Source organism: Geotrypetes seraphini, chromosome 12, assembly GCF_902459505.1.
Source record: "Geotrypetes seraphini chromosome 12, aGeoSer1.1, whole genome shotgun sequence".
NCBI classification, from domain to species: domain Eukaryota; kingdom Metazoa; phylum Chordata; class Amphibia; order Gymnophiona; family Dermophiidae; genus Geotrypetes; species Geotrypetes seraphini.
This window is the reverse complement of record NC_047095.1, coordinates 108,781,281-108,802,504: the sequence shown is the minus strand read 5'-3', so window position 1 is coordinate 108,802,504 and position 21,224 is coordinate 108,781,281. Positions and strand designations below refer to the sequence as shown.

Below are 21,224 nucleotides of genomic sequence, written 5' to 3'. Positions count from 1 at the left end.
CATTCCAGTTTTCTACCACTCTCTGGGGGAAGAAGAAGTTCCTTACGTTTATACGGAATCTATCCCCTTTTAGCTTCAGAGAGTACCCTCTCGTTCTCTCTACCTTGGAGATGGTGAACAACCTATCTTTATTACCTTGAAAGTTTTGATCATGTCCCCTCTCAGTCTCCTCTTTTTAAGGGAGAAGAGGCCCAGTTTCTCTAATCTTTCCCTGTATGGCAACTCCTCCAGCCCCTTAACCATTTTAGTCGCTCTTCTCTGGACCTTTTTGAGGAGTACTATGTCCTTCTTCATGTACGGCGACCAGTGCTGGACACAGTATTCCAGGTGAGGGCGTACCATGACCCGGTACAGCGGCATGATAACCTTCTCCAACAGTGGCGTACCTAGCATATGTAGAACAACACTTTCAATTGGAGACTAATGTGGTCATAAGACGTTATGGTAATAAAGATTTGCAGAAGCTATGTGAAGCAGGTGACAGCTCTAAATTCACTCAAAAAGAAGGAAAAAGCCTCAGAAAAGGCCCTCCCACCGCCACAAAAGTGGATATAAAGGTGGTTAGACGGCAAAACCTTCGTTTAGAAATGAGCATTTGAGCAGAAAAACTATGCTTCACATATGCAAAAACTAGATAGAGGAAAAACCACTTATCGCTGATCGGCACACCGACGGAGGCCAGCGTTTCACCGACAGGCTACATCAGGGTGTGACCCGACCGATCAGTCTACAAAACAAAGAAGAAAACAAAAGGAACTTTAGCAGTTTCACATTGAGTTTCAACTTCTTATTATTACAATACTGACATGTACCTTAAGAGAGCAAAAACAAACGCTTCAAAAGAGTCCAGAAGATGGCTTCCATGGGGCGGCTCCAGAGTTCTGAAATTTAAATACTCCCGGTGGAAAACGTCACAACCGGAAGTGTGTCAAAAAATGACGTAAAGGCCGAGATGGAGAATCTGACAGAATCAGCCGGCAAAAACTAAACGTAAATGTGGATTACTAATAAGATGAGTGCAAAAGGAAATGTAAAAAGTGTAAAAACCAGAGTGAAAAACCAAAGTGAAAAAACCAAAAATTTGAAAGAAAAAGTACATGCATTTTTTATTTAATTTTAACAAAATCTTTGATTTTGAAATTTTTATTGTTACTTTTTCTTATTCTCTTTGTTTCCTTTTGCTCTTTAACAGTTGAGGTGTAATTTTTTATTTTTTATATCATTATCCACTATTGCAAAGGTGTGATGAAAAGAAACTACCTAGTAAAAGGCACTCCATTCGAGTCTCTGATTTAACCCGACAGGCTCTTCGCTGTTGAATAAGTGGATTCAGAATTGTTCAGCACGTAGTAGTTGAGTAGTAGGTGAGGGCTACCCTACATGGGGCTACTCTTCTCGAGTACTGTAAAAAGGAGTTTATCCCCAGAGGCCTTAGAATCATTAAACCACCTACACTCTTTACGGATGACCCTGTTTTCCTCTCTCAATGGGCCGGCATTCTTAACAAATGCTCTCTTGATCTAATGGTCCTTATAATAGAAAAAACTAGGGTCACCACGGAGTCCATACAATTCGATCTAGATACCAAACTAGGAGAATTAAAGAGTAGTTTGGTCCCTGAAACTTTTGAAAAGGACCTAGCTGAGACACAACATATGATCGAATCTTTCAAAACCAACTTGCAAAAAAACAAATTAAAAAAGTTCAAACGAGATGAGGATGATTATACCAAAAAGAAAGTATACCCTTGGCTCACTAATCTACCTAAACAGAAATCAAAAGAATTTGAGTCTTCAGATCCGTCAGAGGGAGGATCTCTCTCCAACTCTGAGGAGGATTTTTTAGAGCAGGGTCAACCTGGGGGGTCCGGCCAACAAGGGACACGGGGAAAAGCAAGAGGGCGAAGCACAAAACGCCCCGGGACCAGGGCACAGAACAGGGGAGGGACCAGCAGGAACAAGTAGTGTTTAATCTTTCTACGTATCCCCTGAATCAGAGAGAATTAACAGTCCTGTCACGCGGTTTAACTTTTGTGCCAGTTCAGCCCCTTCAAACTTTTCAACTGAGAATCGACTTAGAGAGATTTTTCAGAAAGCTTCACCTAAAAGAATATTTCACCCAGTTTCCTCTCCAGGATTCCGACGACTCCATTGCCCGTAACAAATCGACATGGGTTCCTCCTACTCCGCCCAGTGCTCATTTAACCCTGTATAAGGAGTTAGTCACGAGAGATGTTAGGAGGCACTTTGACAAAAAAACTTCCAGATACCAACCTTATAATCTTTCTAAGGATGAGTTTATAGCCTTAAAAAATTTGCAATCTAACAAAAACATCAGGATCTGCAAAGCTGACAAAGGTGGAGCGGTAGTAGTGCTTGACATGGATCATTACAAAACATTGGCACTAAGAGTTTTACAAGAACAAACAGATTACTTAGAATTACAGGAAGATCCCACTTTCCATCTGGCTACTGAAATCAGGGATTTCACTTTGGAAGCTCTTGACATGGGGATTCTAAACAAAAAAGAATTTGATTATTTGAATACCTCTGAACCCAGAGTTCCAGTTTTCTATGTCTTGCCGAAGATTCATAAAGATCTTAGAAATCCTCCTGGACGCCCCATTGTGTCCAGCCGCGGTTCTTTACTAGAACCTCTGTCCACCTTTGTTGACATTTTTCTACATTCCCTCGTGTCAAAAGGATTCTCCTATTTACGAGACTCCTCTCATTTTCTCTCAAAGTTGTCTGAAGTTAAGAATATCAAAGAAACAACGTTTTTTGTGACTTTTGATGTGAAGTCCTTATACACAATTATTCCCCAGGCAGAAGCTGTTGATCTTATCAGAGATTTTTTGAACAGCACTACAATACCCCGGATCCCTGTTGAATTTGTGATCAAATTGATGTCCTTTGCAATGGAAAAGAATTATTTCAAATTCCAAGACAAGTTTTTCCAACAAGTCTCCGGAGTAGCCATGGGAGTGACCATGGCTCCCTCTGTAGCCAATTTGTTTATGCAGAACTTTGAAAATCTGTGGATAGTTCACAATCCATTTTCCGATAAGATGACGATGTGGCTACGATTCATAGACGACATTTTCGTCATATGGACGGGGACCAGAGAAGAGCTCGATCTTTTCCATCTATGGCTTAACTCTAGACATCCTAAAATCGAATTCAGCATGACATGCCATTCATGCCAGATTTCTTTTTTGGATGTCATGGTCATTAAAAACAAGGATACAATTTACACCACTGTATTTAGAAAAGCCACCGATAGGAACACTTTTCTAGATTTTTTGAGCAACCATCCTCTGCCACTCAAACGAAGCCTTCCCACATCCCTGTTTTTCAGGTACCGCCGCCTATGCTCAGAGTTGTCTGATTACAAATTGCAGAGCAAACATCTATATACCAAGTTAAAAACTAGGGGATATCCGGGGTATGTTCTTAAGAAAGCTTACAGACGAGCCAAGTACTTGAATAGGGATTTATTGTTCCTTCCTAGAGATAAAACAACAGACGATGACATAGCTACATGCATTTTACAATATTCCCCCAGTATGAATGGCATCACCAAGATCCTGAGGAAACACTGGGAACTCATGGCAGCACATCCGATGCACACTGAGACTCATCTCAGGATTGCATTCACCAGACAAAAAAATTTGAAGGAATTATTAAGCCCTGCTGACATCAGCCTAACCTCATCTCAAACAAGGGGTCCGAGCATCGAATCAACAGGACATTCTAAGTGTGGCAAGTGTCTGACCTGTGCCATTACTGTAGAGTTCGCTGATAATTTTGTACACCCAGGCACAAGGAAACTTTATAAGCTCAAACATTTGACCTCATGTTCCACTACGTTCGTGGTATATGTCATTTTTTGCCCGTGTTTGAAAATCTATGTAGGGCAGACCACACGGACTTTCAGAAGGCGTATCACTGAACACAAGAGTTGTCTACACAACAACAAGTTGCAAGCTCCCCTTTGTTGTACATTGTCTTGAGTATAACCACACATTTGAGGATTTGCGTTGCTTTGTCATTGATCATATCAGAGAAGGAACAAATAATCGCCAGATTCAACTACTACGTGCTGAACAATTCTGGATCCACTTACTCAACAGCGAAGAGCCTGTCGGGTTAAATCAGAGACTCGAATGGAGTGCCTTTTACTAGGTAGTTTCTTTTCATCACACCTTTGCAATAGTGGATAATGATATAAAAAATAAAAAATTACACCTCAACTGTTAAAGAGCAAAAGGAAACAAAGAGAATAAGAAAAAGTAACAATAAAAATTTCAAAATCAAAGTTTTTGTTAAAATTAAATAAAAAATGCATGTACTTTTTCTTTCAAATTTTTGGTTTTTTCACTTTGGTTTTTCACTCTGGTTTTTACACTTTTTACATTTCCTTTTGCACTCATCTTATTAGTAATCCACATTTACGTTTAGTTTTTGCCGGCTGATTCTGTCAGATTCTCCATCTCAGCCTTTACGTCATTTTTTTACGTAAGGTTTTGACATTGGTTGTGATGTTTTCCACCGGGAGTATTTAAATTTCAGAACTCTGGAGCCGCCCCATGGAAGCCATCTTCTGGACTCTTTTGAAGCGTTTGTTTTCGCTCTCTTAAGGTACATGTCAGTATTGTAATAATAAGAAGTTGAAACTCAATGTGAAACTGTTAAAGTTCCTTTTGTTTTCTTCTTTGTTTTGTAGACTGATCGGTCGGGTCACACCCTGATGTAGCCTGTCGGTGAAACGCTGGCCTCCGTCGGTGTGCCGATCAGCTTAAGATAAGTGGTTTTTCCTCTATCTAGTTGTTGCATATGTGAAGCATAGTTTTTCTGCTCAAATGCTCATTTCTAAACGAAGGTTTTGCCTGTGAGGTTACCGTCTAACCACCTTTATATCCACTTTTGTGGCGGTGGGAGGGCCTTTTCTGAGGCTTTTTCCTTCTTTTTGAGTGAATTTAGAGCTGTCACCTGCTTCACATAGCTTCTGCAAATCTTTATTACCATAACGTCTTATGACCACATTAGTCTCCAATTGAAAGTGTTGTTCTACATACATTGGTTTTCAATATATCTGAGTTTTTGTACCTAGCATATGTGACACCAGGGGCCCATCATTTTTTGACCTCCCCAATCTATATGAAAAATATGATTTTTAGTAACAATCTACATATCGCACAAGAGTGTACCTAGGAAATGGCAGCATCTGCAGTGAGCACTACATTGTAAAACTAAACAAACCAGATCCTGCACAGTCAATTGATCCTGTACAGTCGATGCTATCAGAAAGCCATGTCCCTTTCATACACACATACAGATACACCCTCGCCCAATATGGAATAATCACAAACTAAAAATAGAAATATGTAGACAAAAGTTAAATTGAACTTCCAAGAAACCAGACTCTGCATACAATGCAACACCACAACACCACAAAAACAGTAATACATGTCCTCTAATACTGTGTAAAATATAAAGACAGTAGATGTAAATTTGAAAAACTGATACATAACAATCACCACTTTACAAATTAACAAATAAAAATAAAACAAATAATGAGAAATAAGAAAATACCAATTTAATGGACTAATCCCCGTAAGCTCGGTCCTCATCCACACAAACCACCTGATTCCATCCACACAAGCCTTGAATTGTTTTATATTGAACTTATTATATTAAAGTATAAAAAGAAACAATATTCTGTACAATTGTCAATTTATAAATCAGCTTCTTCTCCCCACTCTCTCTTCCCATTTCTCTTCAGCGTCCTCAGCCCACTCTCTCTCCATTTTCCTTCAGCGTACGTACGTACAAACAAGTGGTTAGGAGAGCAAAAAGAGAATATGAAGAGAGGCTGGCCAGGGAGGCAAAAAACTTCAAATCGATCTTCAGATATGTTAAAGGGAAGCAACCGGCGAGGGAGTAAGTAGGACCTTTGGATGATGGAGACAGAAAGGGAGTGATAAAGGAGGAAAAAGAGGTAGCCGACAGGCTAAACAAATTTTTCTTGTCAGTCTTCACAAGCGAGGACACATCCGTTGTACCAGAACCCAACGTAATCTTCCATGGAGACCAAGAAGAAAAACTGTCGACAATAGAGGTGAGCCATGAGGATGTCCTCCAACAGATAGATAGATTGAAAAGCGACAAATCATCAGGCCAGGATGGTATCCACCCTAGGTAACTAAAAGAACTAAGAAATGAGATAGCGGGAATACTCCAACAAGTCTGCAACCTATTCTTGAAAACTGGAGAGATCCCGGAGGACTGGAAGATAGCAAATGTTACACCTATCTTTAAAAAGGGGTCAAGAGGAGACCCCGGAAACTATAGGCCGGTAAGTTTGACATCGGTTCCGGGCAAGATGGTAGAAGCACTGATAAAGGACAGCATCTGTGAGCACATCGAAAAAAATGGGCCGATGAAAGCGAGCCAACATGGCTTCTGCAAGGGAAGATCGTGCCAAACAAACTTACTGCACTTCTTTGAGGGGGTAAACAGTCAGTTGGACAAAGGGGAACCCGTAAACATCATTTATCTCGACTTCAAAAAGGCCTTTGACAAGGTACCCCATGAGCGGCTACTTAGGAAGCTGTGGAACCACGGGGTGGAAGGGGACGTGCACAGATGGGTCAAACACTGGTTGGCAGGCAGAAGACAGAGGGTTGGAGTTAAGGGTCACTACTCGGGCTGGAGGAAGGTCACGAGTGGAATTCCGCAGGGGTCTGTACTCGGACCGCTGCTGTTCAATGTATTTATAAATGACCTGGAAACGGGGACGAAGTGTGAAGTTATCAAATTTGCGGATGACACTAAACTCTGTAGAAGGGTTATAAATGTGGAAGAGTGTGAGGACCTACAAAGGGACCTAAACAAACTGGAGGAGTGGGCGAATAAATGGCAGATGGACTTCAATGTAGGGAAATGCAAGGTCATGCATATAGGGAGAAAGAACCCGATGTTCAGCTACCAAATGGTGGGATTAGTATTAGAGGGAAGTAACCTTGAAAGAGATTTGGGTGTACTGGTGGACACAACAATGAAGTCAACAGCACAATGTGCAGCAGCCGCAAAGAAGGCAAACAGAATGTTGGGTATTATTAAGAAGGGTATTACGACCAGAACGAGAGAAGTCATCCTGCCGTTGTATTGGGTAATGGTGCGCCCGCACCTGGAGTACTGTGTTCAGTATTGGTCACCGTACCTTAGGAAGGATATGGCAATATTTGAGAGAGTCCAGAGGAGAGCGACACGAATAATTAAAGGCATGGAAAACCTTTCATACACTGAAAGATTGGGGAGATTGGGGCTCTTCTCCCGGGAAAAGCGGAGACTCAGAGGAGACTTGATAGAGACCTACAAGATCATGAAGAGCATAGAGAGGGTAGAGAGGGACAGATTTTTCAAACTATCAAAACATAAAAGAACAAGAGGACATTCGGAAAAGTTGGAAGGAGACAGATTCAAAACGAATTCCAGGAAGTTTTTCTTTACCCAGCGTGTGGTGGACACCTGGAATGCGCTTCAAAAGGACGTAATAGGACAGAGTACGGACTGGAGTTCAAGAAAGGATTGGACAATTTCCTGCTGGAAAAAGGGATAGAGGGGTATAGATAGATGGTTACTGCACAGGTCCTGGACCTGTTGGGCCGCCGCGTGAGCGGACTGCTGGGCAAGATGGACCTCGGGTCTGACCCAGTGGAGGCATTGCTTATGTTCTTATGTTCTAAGTAATTTTATATCATTTTCATTCTATTCATTCATAGAAATTAAAGTCTAAATAATGCAAGTCACATAACAAAACATGATTTTACAATAATAATTGCCTGCACAGTCAAGCCTGCAAGGATTACTAGATGTCTTTCAGCAGCTCCCTCCCTCCCCCTTACCTTCGTGGCCAAGTCAAAATGATCTACCAATAATAAAATTTTAAAAACAGAAAGCACACTGTACACAGAGAAAATGTTAATTATCATTTATATTCCGCGGGTTTTCAAAGAGATCAAGGCAGATGATTTTATGCAATGTCACCTTAGTAACAACTATACAAAAATAGACAAATATACCCCTCCCTTTTTACTAAACCGCAATAGCGTTTTTTAGTGCAGGGAGCTGCGCTGAATGCTCCACGCTGCTCTCGAGACTCATAGGCTCCCTGCGCTAAAAACTGCTATTGCGGTTTAGTAAAAGGGTCCATAGTGCAAAATATAGACAGCATATATGAATTCTCAAAACGGACACATTTTGATCACTAAATTGAAAATAAAATCATTTTTCCTACCTTTGTTTGGTAATTTCATCAGTCTCTGGTTGCACTTTATTCTTCTGACTGTGCATCCAATATTTCTTCCCTTCTTTAAGCCTCCTATATGCTTCCTCTCCTCCACACCTCTTCCCTCCCCCAGCTTTTTCTTTGTTTCATCCTGTCCCCTTCTTTCTTTCTCTCTCCATGCCCCCTTTCTTTCTGTATGTCTGTCTTTCTCTCTATTTCTCGGTGCCCCATTTCTTTCTTTCTTTCATCCTGCCCCTTCTTTCTTTCTCTCTCCCCATGCCCCCTTTCTTTCGCTGTTTGTCTTTCTCTCTATCTCCATGCCCCATTTCTTTCTTTCATTCACCCTGCCCCTTCTTTCTTTCTCTCTCCATGCCCCCTTTCATTCTCTATGTCTGTCTCTGTCTCTCCGTGCCTCATTACTTTCTTTCTTTCACCCTGCCCCTTTCTTTCTCTCTCCATGCCCCCTTTCTTTCTCTGTCTGTCTTTCTCTCTCTCTCTGCCCCATTTCTTTCTTTCTTTCACCATACCCCCTTCTTTCTTTCTCTCTCCCCATGCCCCCTTTCTTTCTCTATGTCTGTCTTTCTCTCTCTCTCCCCATGCCCCATTCTTTTCTTTCTGAATCCCTATCCCCCCTTTTTTATTTCTGGCTCCCTGTCTCCCCCCCCCTTTATTTCTTTTTCCCTGCCCTCCCCAATGCCACTGCCATAGGAAACATGCTGCTGCCACCGCCACCGGGGAAAGGCTGCCACTGGCCATCGGAAACAGGCCGGCGCCAAGTTCGCCCTGCTTCTCTTCCCCGCAGGCTGACCAACTTTTGCTGCCCGACATCAATTCTAACTTCGGAGAGGATGTTCCGGCCAGCCAGGCAGTGATTTGCAGGCCCAGAACGTCCTCTACGACATCAAAATTGACGTCGGACGGCTAGAGTTGGTCGGCTCGCGGGGAAGAGAAGCAGGGAGAGAGAACTTGGCGCCGGCTTGTTCCTGATGACAGCAATGGCAACCTATTCCCTGGTGAGTGGCCATCTGTGCATCCCCTTGAGCCATGCACCCGGGGCAGACCTCCCCCCCTTGGTACACCACTGTTCTCCAATCTATTTGTGATCCCTTTCTTAATCATTCCTAGCATTCTGTTTGCCCTTTTCGCCACCGACACGCATTGCATGGATGGCTTCATCGACTTGTCGACCAGTACTCTCAAGTCTCTTTCCTGGGGGATCTCTCCAAGTACCGCACAGGACATCCTGTACTCATGTATAAGATTTTTGTTACCAACATGCATCACCTTACACTTATCTACATTAAACCTCATTTGCCATGTCGCGGCCCATTTCTTGAGCATGTTTATATCACACTTCACAATCCTCCTGCATCTTCACTACTCTGAATAACTTTGTTGTCAGCAAATTTAATCACCTCACTTGTTGTACCAATTTCCAGATCGTTTATAAATATGTTGAAGAGCACAGGTCCAAGCGCCGAACCCTGCGGCACTCCACTCATGATGCTTTTCCAGTCCGAGTATCGTCCATTTACCCCATTCTATGTTTCCTATCCGCCAGCCAGTTTTTAATCCACTTGAGTATTTCACCCTCGATTCCATGGCTTGCAATTTTTTGAAGTAGTTGTTCATGCGGAACCTTGTCGAATGCCTTTTGAAAATCCAGATATACAATGTCAACCGAGTCACCCTTGTCTATCTGCCTGTTTACTCCCTCGAAGAAGTGCAGAAAGTTTGTCAAGCAAGATATTCCTATGCTGAAACCATGCTGGCTGGTCCTCATCAGATTGTGTCCGTCAAAGTGATCAAGGATGCAGTCCTTTATCAGCACCTCTACCATATTTCCCGGTACTGAGGTCAGACTCACCAGTGTGTTGTTTCCCGGATCTCCCCTCGAACCTTTCTTGCAGATCAGCATAACATTCGCCACCTTCTAGTCTTCCAGAATCCTTCCCAATTTGATCGACAGATTGGATATTAGTTGAAGCAGTTCAGCTATAGCCCCTTTCAGTTCCTTGATTACCCTCGGATGTATGCCATCCGGTCCTGGGGATTTATCATTTTTAATCCTATCAATCTGCTTGCATACCTCTTTTAGACTGACCGTCAACCCTGTCAGATTTTGGGCTTTATTGCCAGAGGGATTGGTGTGCTGCTACTTGGCTGGAATTCTGGAGGCGGCTAGGGGTCACACAGAATTTGACATTGTTGGAACTATTCCTCTTGCTTGTGGCATGTGAATTGTGGCCAGGTAGGATGTGCAATAAACTCATATTCTTCTTGTGTGACAAGATGTGGGTCATAGAAGTGTTTAATAGGCAGGTAGCACATTGCTTGCAGGTCAATACATTGTTGAGAGAGTTAGTATTGCGCTGTCTGCAGCTTAACCTCTACATTCAGGCATGGCACGTGCCGGGAGTGCAGAACTGTATTGCTAATGCAGTGTCTTAATTTCATTTTTCCCTGTTTTGGTGATTGGCTCCACAAGCGCAGGCATAGGGAATGCGAATGCTAGAGCATTTATGGGACCTGGGCACGCACACCTCTGGGAAATGTTGAAGCTATCGGTGGCATCATCCACCTGGACTCATTATAGCACAGGCTATCAATGGGTGTTTGTCTCTCTTAGGCAGGCGGGATGGACCCCCGAATCAGTGAAAGAGGATCGGCTGGCTACCTTTGTTTTGGAATCCCATAGGACGGGCTTATCCCAGGGCATAGTATCGGGGCACTTGGTGGAATTCTCCATTTTCTGCAAGGCACTGAGGTTGTCCTGCCTGACCTCAGGGTTCCTAGTGCGCAGGATGCTGATGGCCATGGGTTGGGTGGCCCCAGAACATCTGGATTTGTGGTTCCAGATTACACACAACTTGTTGGTATGGCTACTCAAGGTGTTGCCAAGAATGGTCGTGTCACATTTTTTCCCTGGCATTCTTCGGGGCCCTTCGATTTTGGGAACTTTTGGTGCACCCAGCCAATATTCAGGGTACTAGATGCTTGTTATGGCAAGTGTGGATTGGGGAGCACAGTGTTCAGCTGTATATAGTGAGGTCAAAGGTGGACCAGCTATGGAAAGGGCAGACTGTGGTACTGTACTGATTTGAGGGTGGCATCTCCTGTCCAGTGTTGAGTGAATTCATGGCGGTCTACCCAGTGCCAGGTTTGGCCCTCTTGGTTCATGCCGACGGAACTCCCCTGATACAATATCAGTTATTGGTGGTTCTGAGATGGCCCTACGGCAGTGCAGGTAGGACCACACAGATACAAGACTCACTCCTTTCACATAGCGTGTTTGTGGCTGGAGTGTCAATAGAAGGCATACAGCGAAAAGGGAGATAGTTGTCTGTAGCATTCCAAGATTAAATCAGGCAGCAGGAAGCCCCGGGAGGCCGCAGAATAGAGGAGCAGCCTGGTGCCTTGTAAGCTGAGATGCCAAAATGGCGGAAGGTTTGTTCATTACAGTATGGTGTATGTGAGCCTGTCTGAGGTGAAAGGGAGTGCGGGGTTGCATGAGTATGCAGTCACCTTGAGCAGGACAAGGTTGGATAAGTTCCTACTGGAACAGAACATATTCAGGTAAGGCTGGACTCAAATAGAGCACTGGTATTTGACCTAAGGACCGCCGTGTGAGCGGACTGCTGGGTGCGATGAACCACTGGTCTGACCCAGCAGCGGCAAATCTTATGTTCTTATCTACTAGCCTCCCTTTTATATATCGGTCTTGGTCTGAATTCTCAGCTTTATCTTTTATTTATTTATTCATTCAATTTTCTATACCATTCTCCCAAGGCAAATCAGAATGTTTTACATGAATTTATTCAGATACTTAAGCATTTTTCCCTGTCTGTCCTGGTGGGCTCACAATGATATGAAAAGAGTGACATGGCAGAAGAAGATCAGACAAAAGTGGCAGCGTGAGTGGTAAAAAGATATCCAAGATAGTCAAACAAATTTTTCGCATGTTTTATTTTCTTTTACATTTATTATCCTTTTGATTTTTGGTGCCAAAATACCCAATATAATCTTAAGATTATTACAATGTTAAATTAACAATAACTTATACAAATATTAATCATTCTAGTTCTTTGTTAGGTACATCCTGCTGTTCCTTTCAGGTCTAATCAAAATAATGTAGCACTTAGGGAAAAAGATACAGCCCAGCAGTCCAGTGCTTGAGGCCAGGATAGCAAATATCTCTACTGCCACCATGTACTTGCCTTTGGTGCTCAGGTATGTTGGGATGAAAGACACCCAGACACTACAGAACACCAGCATGCTGAAGGTGATGTGCTTGGCCTCGTTGAAACTATCAGGTAAATTTCTTGCTAGAAAAGCTACGATGAAACTAGTACCAGACAAAATTCCCAAATAACCCAGAACACAGTAAAAGGCAATTACTGACCCTTCCTTACATTCAATAAGAATTGTTCCAATTTCTGATTGTATGTTAAGGTGTGGAAATGGAGGAGAAGTGAGCAACCAGATAAGACAAAAAACAGCTTGAACAATGGAACAAGAAAAGACTATAGAGCTAGATATTCTAGAACCCATCCATTTTCGGAGCTTGCTTCCTGGTTTGGTGGCTTTGAAGGCTATAACCACAGTGAATGTTTTAGCCAGTATAGAAGACAAAGAAATAGAGAAAGTGATCCCAAAGGCAGTCTGTCGGAGAACACAAATCATCTCATTAGGATGGCCAATAAATATAAAGGGACAGAGGCAGGAGAGCATGAGGGAGACAAGGATGATATAGCTGAGGTCTCTGTTGTTGGCTTTCACTATGGGAGTATCTCGGTGATAAATAAAGATTCCAAGAATGACAACAATAATTATGAAGATAATAACACTGATGAGGCTCAAAGCTATCCCCAAAGGTTCTTCATAGGACAAGTAATTTCTAACTTTTGGGATACAGGAATATCTTTCCTTATTAGGCCATTGATCCTCTGGGCACCTTGTACAGCTGTCCATATCTGTAAAAGAATGATATGTCCTTAGAATGTTACCAAGATTATTTTTGAAAACTTGGCACATTTCTGAAAGATTTTCCTAAGGCTAGAGAAGAAGCTTATGTAACTGTGTAGGACTCTAAGGGGTCCTTTTACTAAGGCACGCTAGTGCATCTTGGCTTGCTCTAAAAATTAGTGTGCGCTAAATGCTAACGTGTGTTAACATGTCCATAGGATATAATGGACGTGTTAACACATGTTAGCATTTAGCGTGCCTTAGTAAAAGGAATGGCTCTAGAGGTTTAGATTTGAAACATCTTTTACTGATTTTTTTTATTACTATTTGATTTGTGGATGATTTAGCAAATTTATTTATGATTATTGAATAGGCTTATTATCTGAAATATTATCTTTTTTTTTCTTTTATAGCCAAACATTTTGGTGATATGTATGTTTGGAAAAAGTAAAAAACTATGTTAAAAAAAAACCTGACATATCTAAGGACATAATGTTTTGAGAATTAACCTAATGAATCTAATTTTAGGCTACTTAAAAAAAATAGCCACTTAATTATGGCATTAGGCAACTAGATCCTTGGGGAGTGACAGTGTTTCCCCCAAAGTTTTACTGGGTAACTCTATTATCAACTCCACAGTGGGCAATTTGGAGCTGATTCGGCAAATAGTGCTGTAAGTTAGGCAGTGGTAGGTCCCTACCACCACCTCACTTAATTACTTTAATTGGCTTTAATTGACATGACTATTGACTGTTGATGATTTACAATTAAAAATTTGTTGAAAAAGGAAACACTGGAATCACATCTACAGCAATGATGTCTAGCGATGCCTATAGTCAAAGTAGGTGTGGTTATGGTGGTATTAGAAGGGATTCTCTGTAAAACCAGGCCTACATTACTGGTGCCTATGTTTTTTTCTCAAGCGCTGGTAACCACAATTCTGTTAACAGCACCTAAGTGTTCTTAACATGCAACTAGCACTATTTTTGTAGGCACTGGCTGATTTAGGCACCCTTTACAGAATCCAGCCTTTTGTGTCCAAAATTTTGCAGATTGGGAAAACATGAAGGCAGATAAAGGCCAAATGGCCCATCCAGTCTGCCCATCCGCAGCATCTACTGTCTCCTCCTCTCCCTAAGAGATCCCACATGCCTGTTCCATGTTTTCTTGAATTCAGACACAGCCTTTGTCTCCACCAGTCTACCAAGAGACTATGTAATGTAATGTAATGTAATGTAATGTAATTTATTTCTTATATACCGCTACATCCGTTAGGTTCTAAGCGGTTTACAGAAAATATACATTAAGATTAGAAATAGGAAAGGTACTTGAAAAATTCCCTTACTGTCCCGAAGGCTCACAATCTAACTAAAGTACCTGGAGGGTAATAGAGAAGTGAAAAGTAGAGTTAGAGGAAAAATAAAAATAAAATAAACATTTTAACAAGATTTTAGTTTCCAGAAAAAGGGCTTCTTCAGGGAAGAGACTTGGCCGACAGTCCCAGGATGTCTATGTCTCCTCCCCTGCGATGTTCTCCCGCTATGCCGCTCATGTACCACCCTTTCTATTAAAAAGTATTTCCTTCAATTACTTCTGAGCCTCTTCACTTCATCCTTTGCCTTCTCTCTCTCTCTCTTGAGTTTCCTTTCAATTGTATTCCTCATGTGTATTTATGCCAAGTAGGTATTTAATTATTTCTATCATATCTCTCTCTCCCGTCTTTCCTCCATAGTGGAGGTTGAAGGATGATGTTGAGAATAATTTTTTAAAGCTACTGTATCAAGAGAAACAAAATGGCTGGTGATGGTGAATTTGTAGGAGAGCTAAAAATAGCTTGGCATCGAGCAGGACAAGGCATGCAAATATCATTGCCTACCTTAGGTGCTAAAACTCCTCATTATAGCTCTGCTAGAAAATCATTTGATGCTTTGTACATTATCTCTGGATTCTATAAATGACACTCAAAATAGTGCATGTAAATTAAGGCAACAGTCCAATGTGTGCACACAATTTAAGGAATGATACACTTGGAACCAATAATTGGGTGGTAACCATCAAGTATTGGTGCTAATTGGAAACTATTTCAATTTACACTTACATCTTGCTGGGTGCTTTTCCCTTTTTACTGAGATTGAGTGATACCTATACTGTCCCCCTTTTTTACTAAGGTGCGCTAATTGATTAGCGAGCGCTAATCAAATTTACACGCTAAACACTAACAATTAGATGTTAGTCTATGGACGCGTTTGTGTTTAGGTGTGTAAATTTGATTAGCGCTCTCTAATCGATTAGCGCACCTTAGTAAAAGAGGGCCTATGTATTAGCTGTTGATTCTTCCATCTTGATTTTTCACTTGTCCAAGTTTCAGTGTCCCCTGAGTAGAGAATGTCATGGAGACAAAATTCATCACCGTTCCTGTCCCCGTGGATAACCGCGGGAAATAATCCCATGTAATTTTCTAGTGTCCATTTCAACCTCAATCCTTCTACACCAGCATTCTTCAAAGCAAAGCTTGCGGGTCAGTGGTTGTTGTGACCATTCATATTCTGATTCTTCCCTCTCTCCTTAAAGAATGACATGAAGATGGTTTCCCATGGTTAAATGCGGGGATGGGGACGGTGATGAATTTTGTCACCGTGTCATTCTCTACCCCTGAGGAAGGCGTGCTATATGCCAAAACTGGGATCTTTGTTGGGACATGATTTTACTTATAATAAAAGTGTGGTTTGGATACCACACTTGCTTTTTTTTTTTTTTTTTTGCTTTTGGTACATTTATTAGTTCTTAGTTCTTGAACCATAATTTACTGTATTTTGTGCAATGGTGGGAGACTGTACGTTATTAAAACATATCTTTTAGATATTTATAAAACACTTCTCTAGGTGATATTGTCAGCAGCAAATTTAATTGTTTAGTATCATTTTCAAAGTTTTCTGCTATTTCTGGTTTTAGTGATATTTGGTGAGGAGGATTTTTCTCTTTTTTTCTTCCACAGCCATGTCTTCTTTCAGATGCGAGCTAAAAGATTTATCCACATTTCCTTATAGACAGTGCTTAGCAAGATATTTCTGTAAATCCTAATTGGAACCAAAACATACGATATAAGAAGTGATGGTCAAATGGAAGTTAACTGCAAATTGAGTCCTCAAATTTTACAGTACCCACAGTCAATCAAACATATAGCTCTAATTTCAAAAAGCCACAGTTAATAATCTGGAGCAACAGACAGTCTGCAACTTCTATGATATCACCTACCAGTTTGGTTGGAAAACTCTCCCTCTGGACAGAGGATACAATCATAGCAGCAGACAGGTTTTCCTTCCCTGGTTAATTTCCTGAAGCCTGGAAGACAGCTCTTACTGCATTTAGATTGTGGAGGTGTCTAAATATTGTTAGAGAAAAGAATGAAACCTTCACTAATTAGTTACAGGTACACAAGATCCTTTATCTAAAATACTTGAGACAAGGCATATTTTGTTTTCTGGAATTTTTTCGATTTTGGAATAGTAATGTTAAATCAGAAAAAAAGACAAGCCACAAGACAAGCCAAAAATTGTCACTAAATGTTTTTATTTCAAAATTAGACAATCATTTCTGCAGCCAGCCTTCTGAATATTCACATTCACCACCAATGTTCAGTTCTTGATGGTATTTTTGGGCTTGCTTCATTATCATCAAACCAGTCAATGGCACGCGTTCACACCTTCTTTTCCAAACCTACTCAATCAGCACATGATCTAAATCTTCATTTTTTTTGCCCTATACAATGTTTTCATGTTTTTCATTAATTTCTGGTCATTGCTCTTGATGTAAAACTTCAACAGGGTAGCTGGCATGTCTCCTGCCTCACAGCCTGTAACCAGCATAATATTTGAGAAAATGAGATTATATGAGAGCTGGAGAGGATAAAAAAGGTACAACAATGACTTCTTTCAGTCAGGGGAGAAGTTTCCTACCCTGACAGCTTAAGATATGCTTAACTGCAGCTGTTTCAGCATGCTTTGGGCACTCTGCTACTGAGACGCAAGCACACCATAACTACAGCCATAACGATGCCTATACGTAACAGTATAATCAAACCTGAATTGCTATTCTTGTGTGGCTCATTGTGTAGCACAGCAATTAGAATGAAGGTTGGCGTGTGGGTTTGACTCCCTCATGTACTTCAGCTGACACAATACTCATTTTAATAAAAATTACAAGCTACGGACCAATCAAATCTAATTTTCATCTCAAACAGCACATTAACAATACTAGAAGCAATCAATTCCAAAATGGAGTTTACAATTGATAAAAACAGCAGTATTTGGCTCCATATTATATTTATTCAACCATATTTAAGATTCTGGCTTTTGGGACAATGAAAGTAGTGCTTTAAACGATTGAGCTACCAGTCTTTTGTCTCAGCTAACTGTGATATGATAGCTAAGCAGATGATACCTTAGCAGATCACTAAGCTATGATTATGACAGGGGAGTCAGAGAAATTGGAATGGAAGTTGGTGTAGCTCAATGAGTAAAAGCTCTGTGCTGATCTTGCAGAGGTTGTAAGTTCAACTTCCAGCCTATCTTTTACTTGTGGCATTGTACCTTGCAGGTGCACCTTGATGATCTCACAATGAGATCAGCATTGTGCAGCTGCACACATCCCTTTGCAATGAACTAGAATCCACATTTAGGTCTGTTATGGGTTTTATTCTATTTTTAAGCTTTGTCAAATGAAGTTAGGGGCTTTCTTTGCTTTGAAGAATGAGCTGATTGGAGCAAAGTTTAGTGCGAAAGGAGGTGTTATTTGGAGCTTGAAACCCATAGCTGTGATTTTCATGTGCTGTAATTAGCTAATAACATGGCTTCTTTTATATTCAATATGCTTGTTTGGATGTGTCCTGTTTATGTGGTAGCTGAATCACAGAATAAAATCCCTGAACTGTATTTATAAGATCATTTTGGAAATGTCCAAAATCTAACAAAACCCCATTCAAAGAAACATCTATCTGACACTCAAACAAAGCTCAATGGGAGACCAGAAGAGCTGCCTAAATAGCATCTATCCTTCTAACGTATTTCTGAAGCCTAAACCACGTCTAGCTAAAGCCCAAACAATGCTCAAAAAGCTATTTTTTACACTGCTTCAAGTATCTCAGTTTACAACTACTATACAGCTTTCTATGTAGCACAGTGGTTAATGTTACACCCTTCTGCAATGCTGTTTCCAGTTCAACTCCAAGTCAGTTAGTACCTTTCATTTTAAATGAAATATTATACATGTCCTTTAAAAGATGGCATACTATGTTACTTATTTTTTTGTTTTTTTAATTATGTTAAAGCTTACAATTCTGACATAATGAAGAAAAAGAATATGACAGGGCAGTAAGATCAAGCCTGGCATCTACCCTAGCAGAATTAACTGCCTATATGGAACAGTATAATAAAACCAGAATTGCTATACTTGTATGGCTTGTTGTCTAGCACAGTGAATTAGAATGAAGGTTAGCATGGTAACATGTCACATTTTTTCAAGATTCACTCTGATGTTCCCAGTTCAAGTCCCAATGAAAACAATATATTATAAATATCCTTTTAAAGATGGTATACTGTTTATATTATGTTAAAGCTTATAATCCTGAAATAATGGAACAGAATCGGTAACTAAATACATTGTAGGGACGTCCACCTGGCGTCTACAAGTGAAAAAAAATATATTATTGGAGACGCGTATCTGACGCCTATCTCATGTTTAAGTAATGCGGAGCGCGAGTTGCGATCCACAGATGTCTAAACCACACCTAAATTTAGGCGCAGTTTGCAGAATTGGGGCTAACATCTATCTAATGTACCTGGGGTAGTGGAGGATCATGGGACTTGCCCAGGGTCACAAGGAGCAGTTTGAACCTAAAACCCCAGGGTGCATAGGCTATAGCTCTTATGACTACATCACATTCTCCTCACCTGAAATCTAGAAATTCAATATCAATTACAGAAGAGGAATAAATTTCCATGTCTGAAAAGAAGGAGGTCCTTATTTAGACCTGTTTCAGGAAAGTCCAGGTTATAGAAAGGTGATCTGATTGAGCAGCTGTCCACTGAGGAGATTAAAGGCAGAAACCTCTTAATTCTCTAATATTTGCTGTCCACCTCCATCTCATCAAAAGCATAAATGGAGGGGAAAATCAGGTTCTATGACAGCTTCTAGTATTATGGGCATTCTTAACAAAGCAGAAAGAAGGTTTGAGGAGTTACTTAGTGGTAGGTGCAGTGGGGCAGCCTAGTGGTTAGTGTAAATTAAGGAAACCAAGTTAAAATCATATTTCAACATTTGTTTTAAAAATTGAGACCTCTCCAGGAAACAGTAAAATACTTACTTTACCTAAATATACAGTTTAAGACACCTACAAGACAGAAGGCATTTGAAGTGGTGTGCATTCAGGTACAGTAGAGATTTTCTATTACTGAAGGGCACAACAATTACAAAAAAAAGGTTGAACTAGGATTTGAACTTGTCTACCTTAGTTTACATCAACCACTAGGCTGCCCATATATTCTGCATAGACATCTGTGAGACCATTTTTTAATAATGTTGTTCTATGCATGTCTATGTTCATTGTCTCTCCTAGTCAAAATTTAGATAGTTTGGGCTGTAAAATGGATGTTAACGCTGCATGTTTCCAGCAAATGAACATCCATGTCACTACATGCTATATCCTGTTCAAAAATACATACGAGATGGATGTCCAAAAGGAACATTCTGACTTAGACAAAATTTTGAAAATGCCCCTCCACATATATTAGTCTCCCAAATTCAATCCCATTGGTGCATACAAGCCAATGCACAAACTTCTGCCTGCGAAGGTAAAGGCATACATTTGTGCATGTATTCTCTTAATATACAGTACATGCTTATTTATATAAAAAAATGTAAGTATATCACAACCCTGCATCTGTTCCACCTAAACTATCGTCTCCAGAAGTAAAGTGAGCAAACATCTACACTTTTCATGTGCATATTTTCACATATGCAGATTGATAATTTTTTAGAAGAGCATTCTTGCTTATAAAATAGGCGTTCAACACAGGCAAAACATTCTAAAATTACCCTTTAATTTTTTAATCCTTTGCCAAGCTACTTAGGAGAATTATTGAGCTTGAACCTGCAACCTCAGGGTCCTGAGGCAGCTGATCTAACCACTAGGCCTCTCCTCTACTTCTTTATAAAAATACTTTTTCCTCTTTTGATTCCATTTTAGAAAACAAGTCCTTTTTTAATATTTTAAATATAAAATTGTAATTGATCAAGGCTTGTGCACATGAGGACAGAGCCCATGGGGGCAGGGCATGGATGGGGACATTGCCTCTGAGGATGGGAACAAACCTTGACACACCCCCCCCATGCCATTCTCTATTTGAAACATTCATTTCATGAACAGTCCATAGTATTTCATGCTAATGATATTGCATGGAATATCGGAAAACAAACAAAACACTTTTAGGCGTCATGCCCTTATTACAAGATGTGTTTCTCTGTTAATGGTACTGGTTACACAGATCGTTTGGCAGATAATCACAAAGCATTCAATACCTCTAATGTCAATTCTGACCTGGATAAATGATGTAGCCCACACAATCTCCTCATTGATGGTAAAATCCTGCCCTGGGGGAGCATAAGGGTTATAGCTTGCCACAAATTCAATTCTCTGCATCCTATTGGGTAGACAGACTGTATTTATAACATCATATCCATTAGCAAGGCCACCACTCTCATCAAAAGAAACCTCTTCACCCAGCCTGTTCTTAAAGTGGACCTTCTTCAGATAATGATGGAGCTAAAAAATAAAGCACTTGTTTTAATGTCAGTTCAAATGAGGAGCTGCACATATCATTTCAAGCAAATATAAAATCAATTCAATTATCCTCTTTATAAAATAGAAAGTTTAGAATACGGATTATAGAAAGAAAATATCAGTCATTTAT

At 40.6% G+C, this 21,224-nt stretch overlaps 1 protein-coding gene across 1 annotated transcript in view; it reads right to left on the bottom strand.

The window, feature by feature from the left end:
* Positions 1-12,369: 12,369 nt before the first annotated feature.
* The window catches only part of LOC117346276 (vomeronasal type-2 receptor 26-like), a 41,252-nt gene continuing 32,397 nt past the window's right edge, over positions 12,370-21,224 (bottom strand). The window contains exons 3-5 of the mRNA XM_033915677.1: positions 20,852-21,076; positions 16,513-16,639; positions 12,370-13,265 (exon numbers count right to left, since the gene is read on the bottom strand). Coding sequence (XP_033771568.1) covers positions 12,370-13,265; positions 16,513-16,639; positions 20,852-21,076 — 1,248 coding nt within the window. The remainder of the gene's footprint in view (positions 13,266-16,512; positions 16,640-20,851; positions 21,077-21,224) is intronic.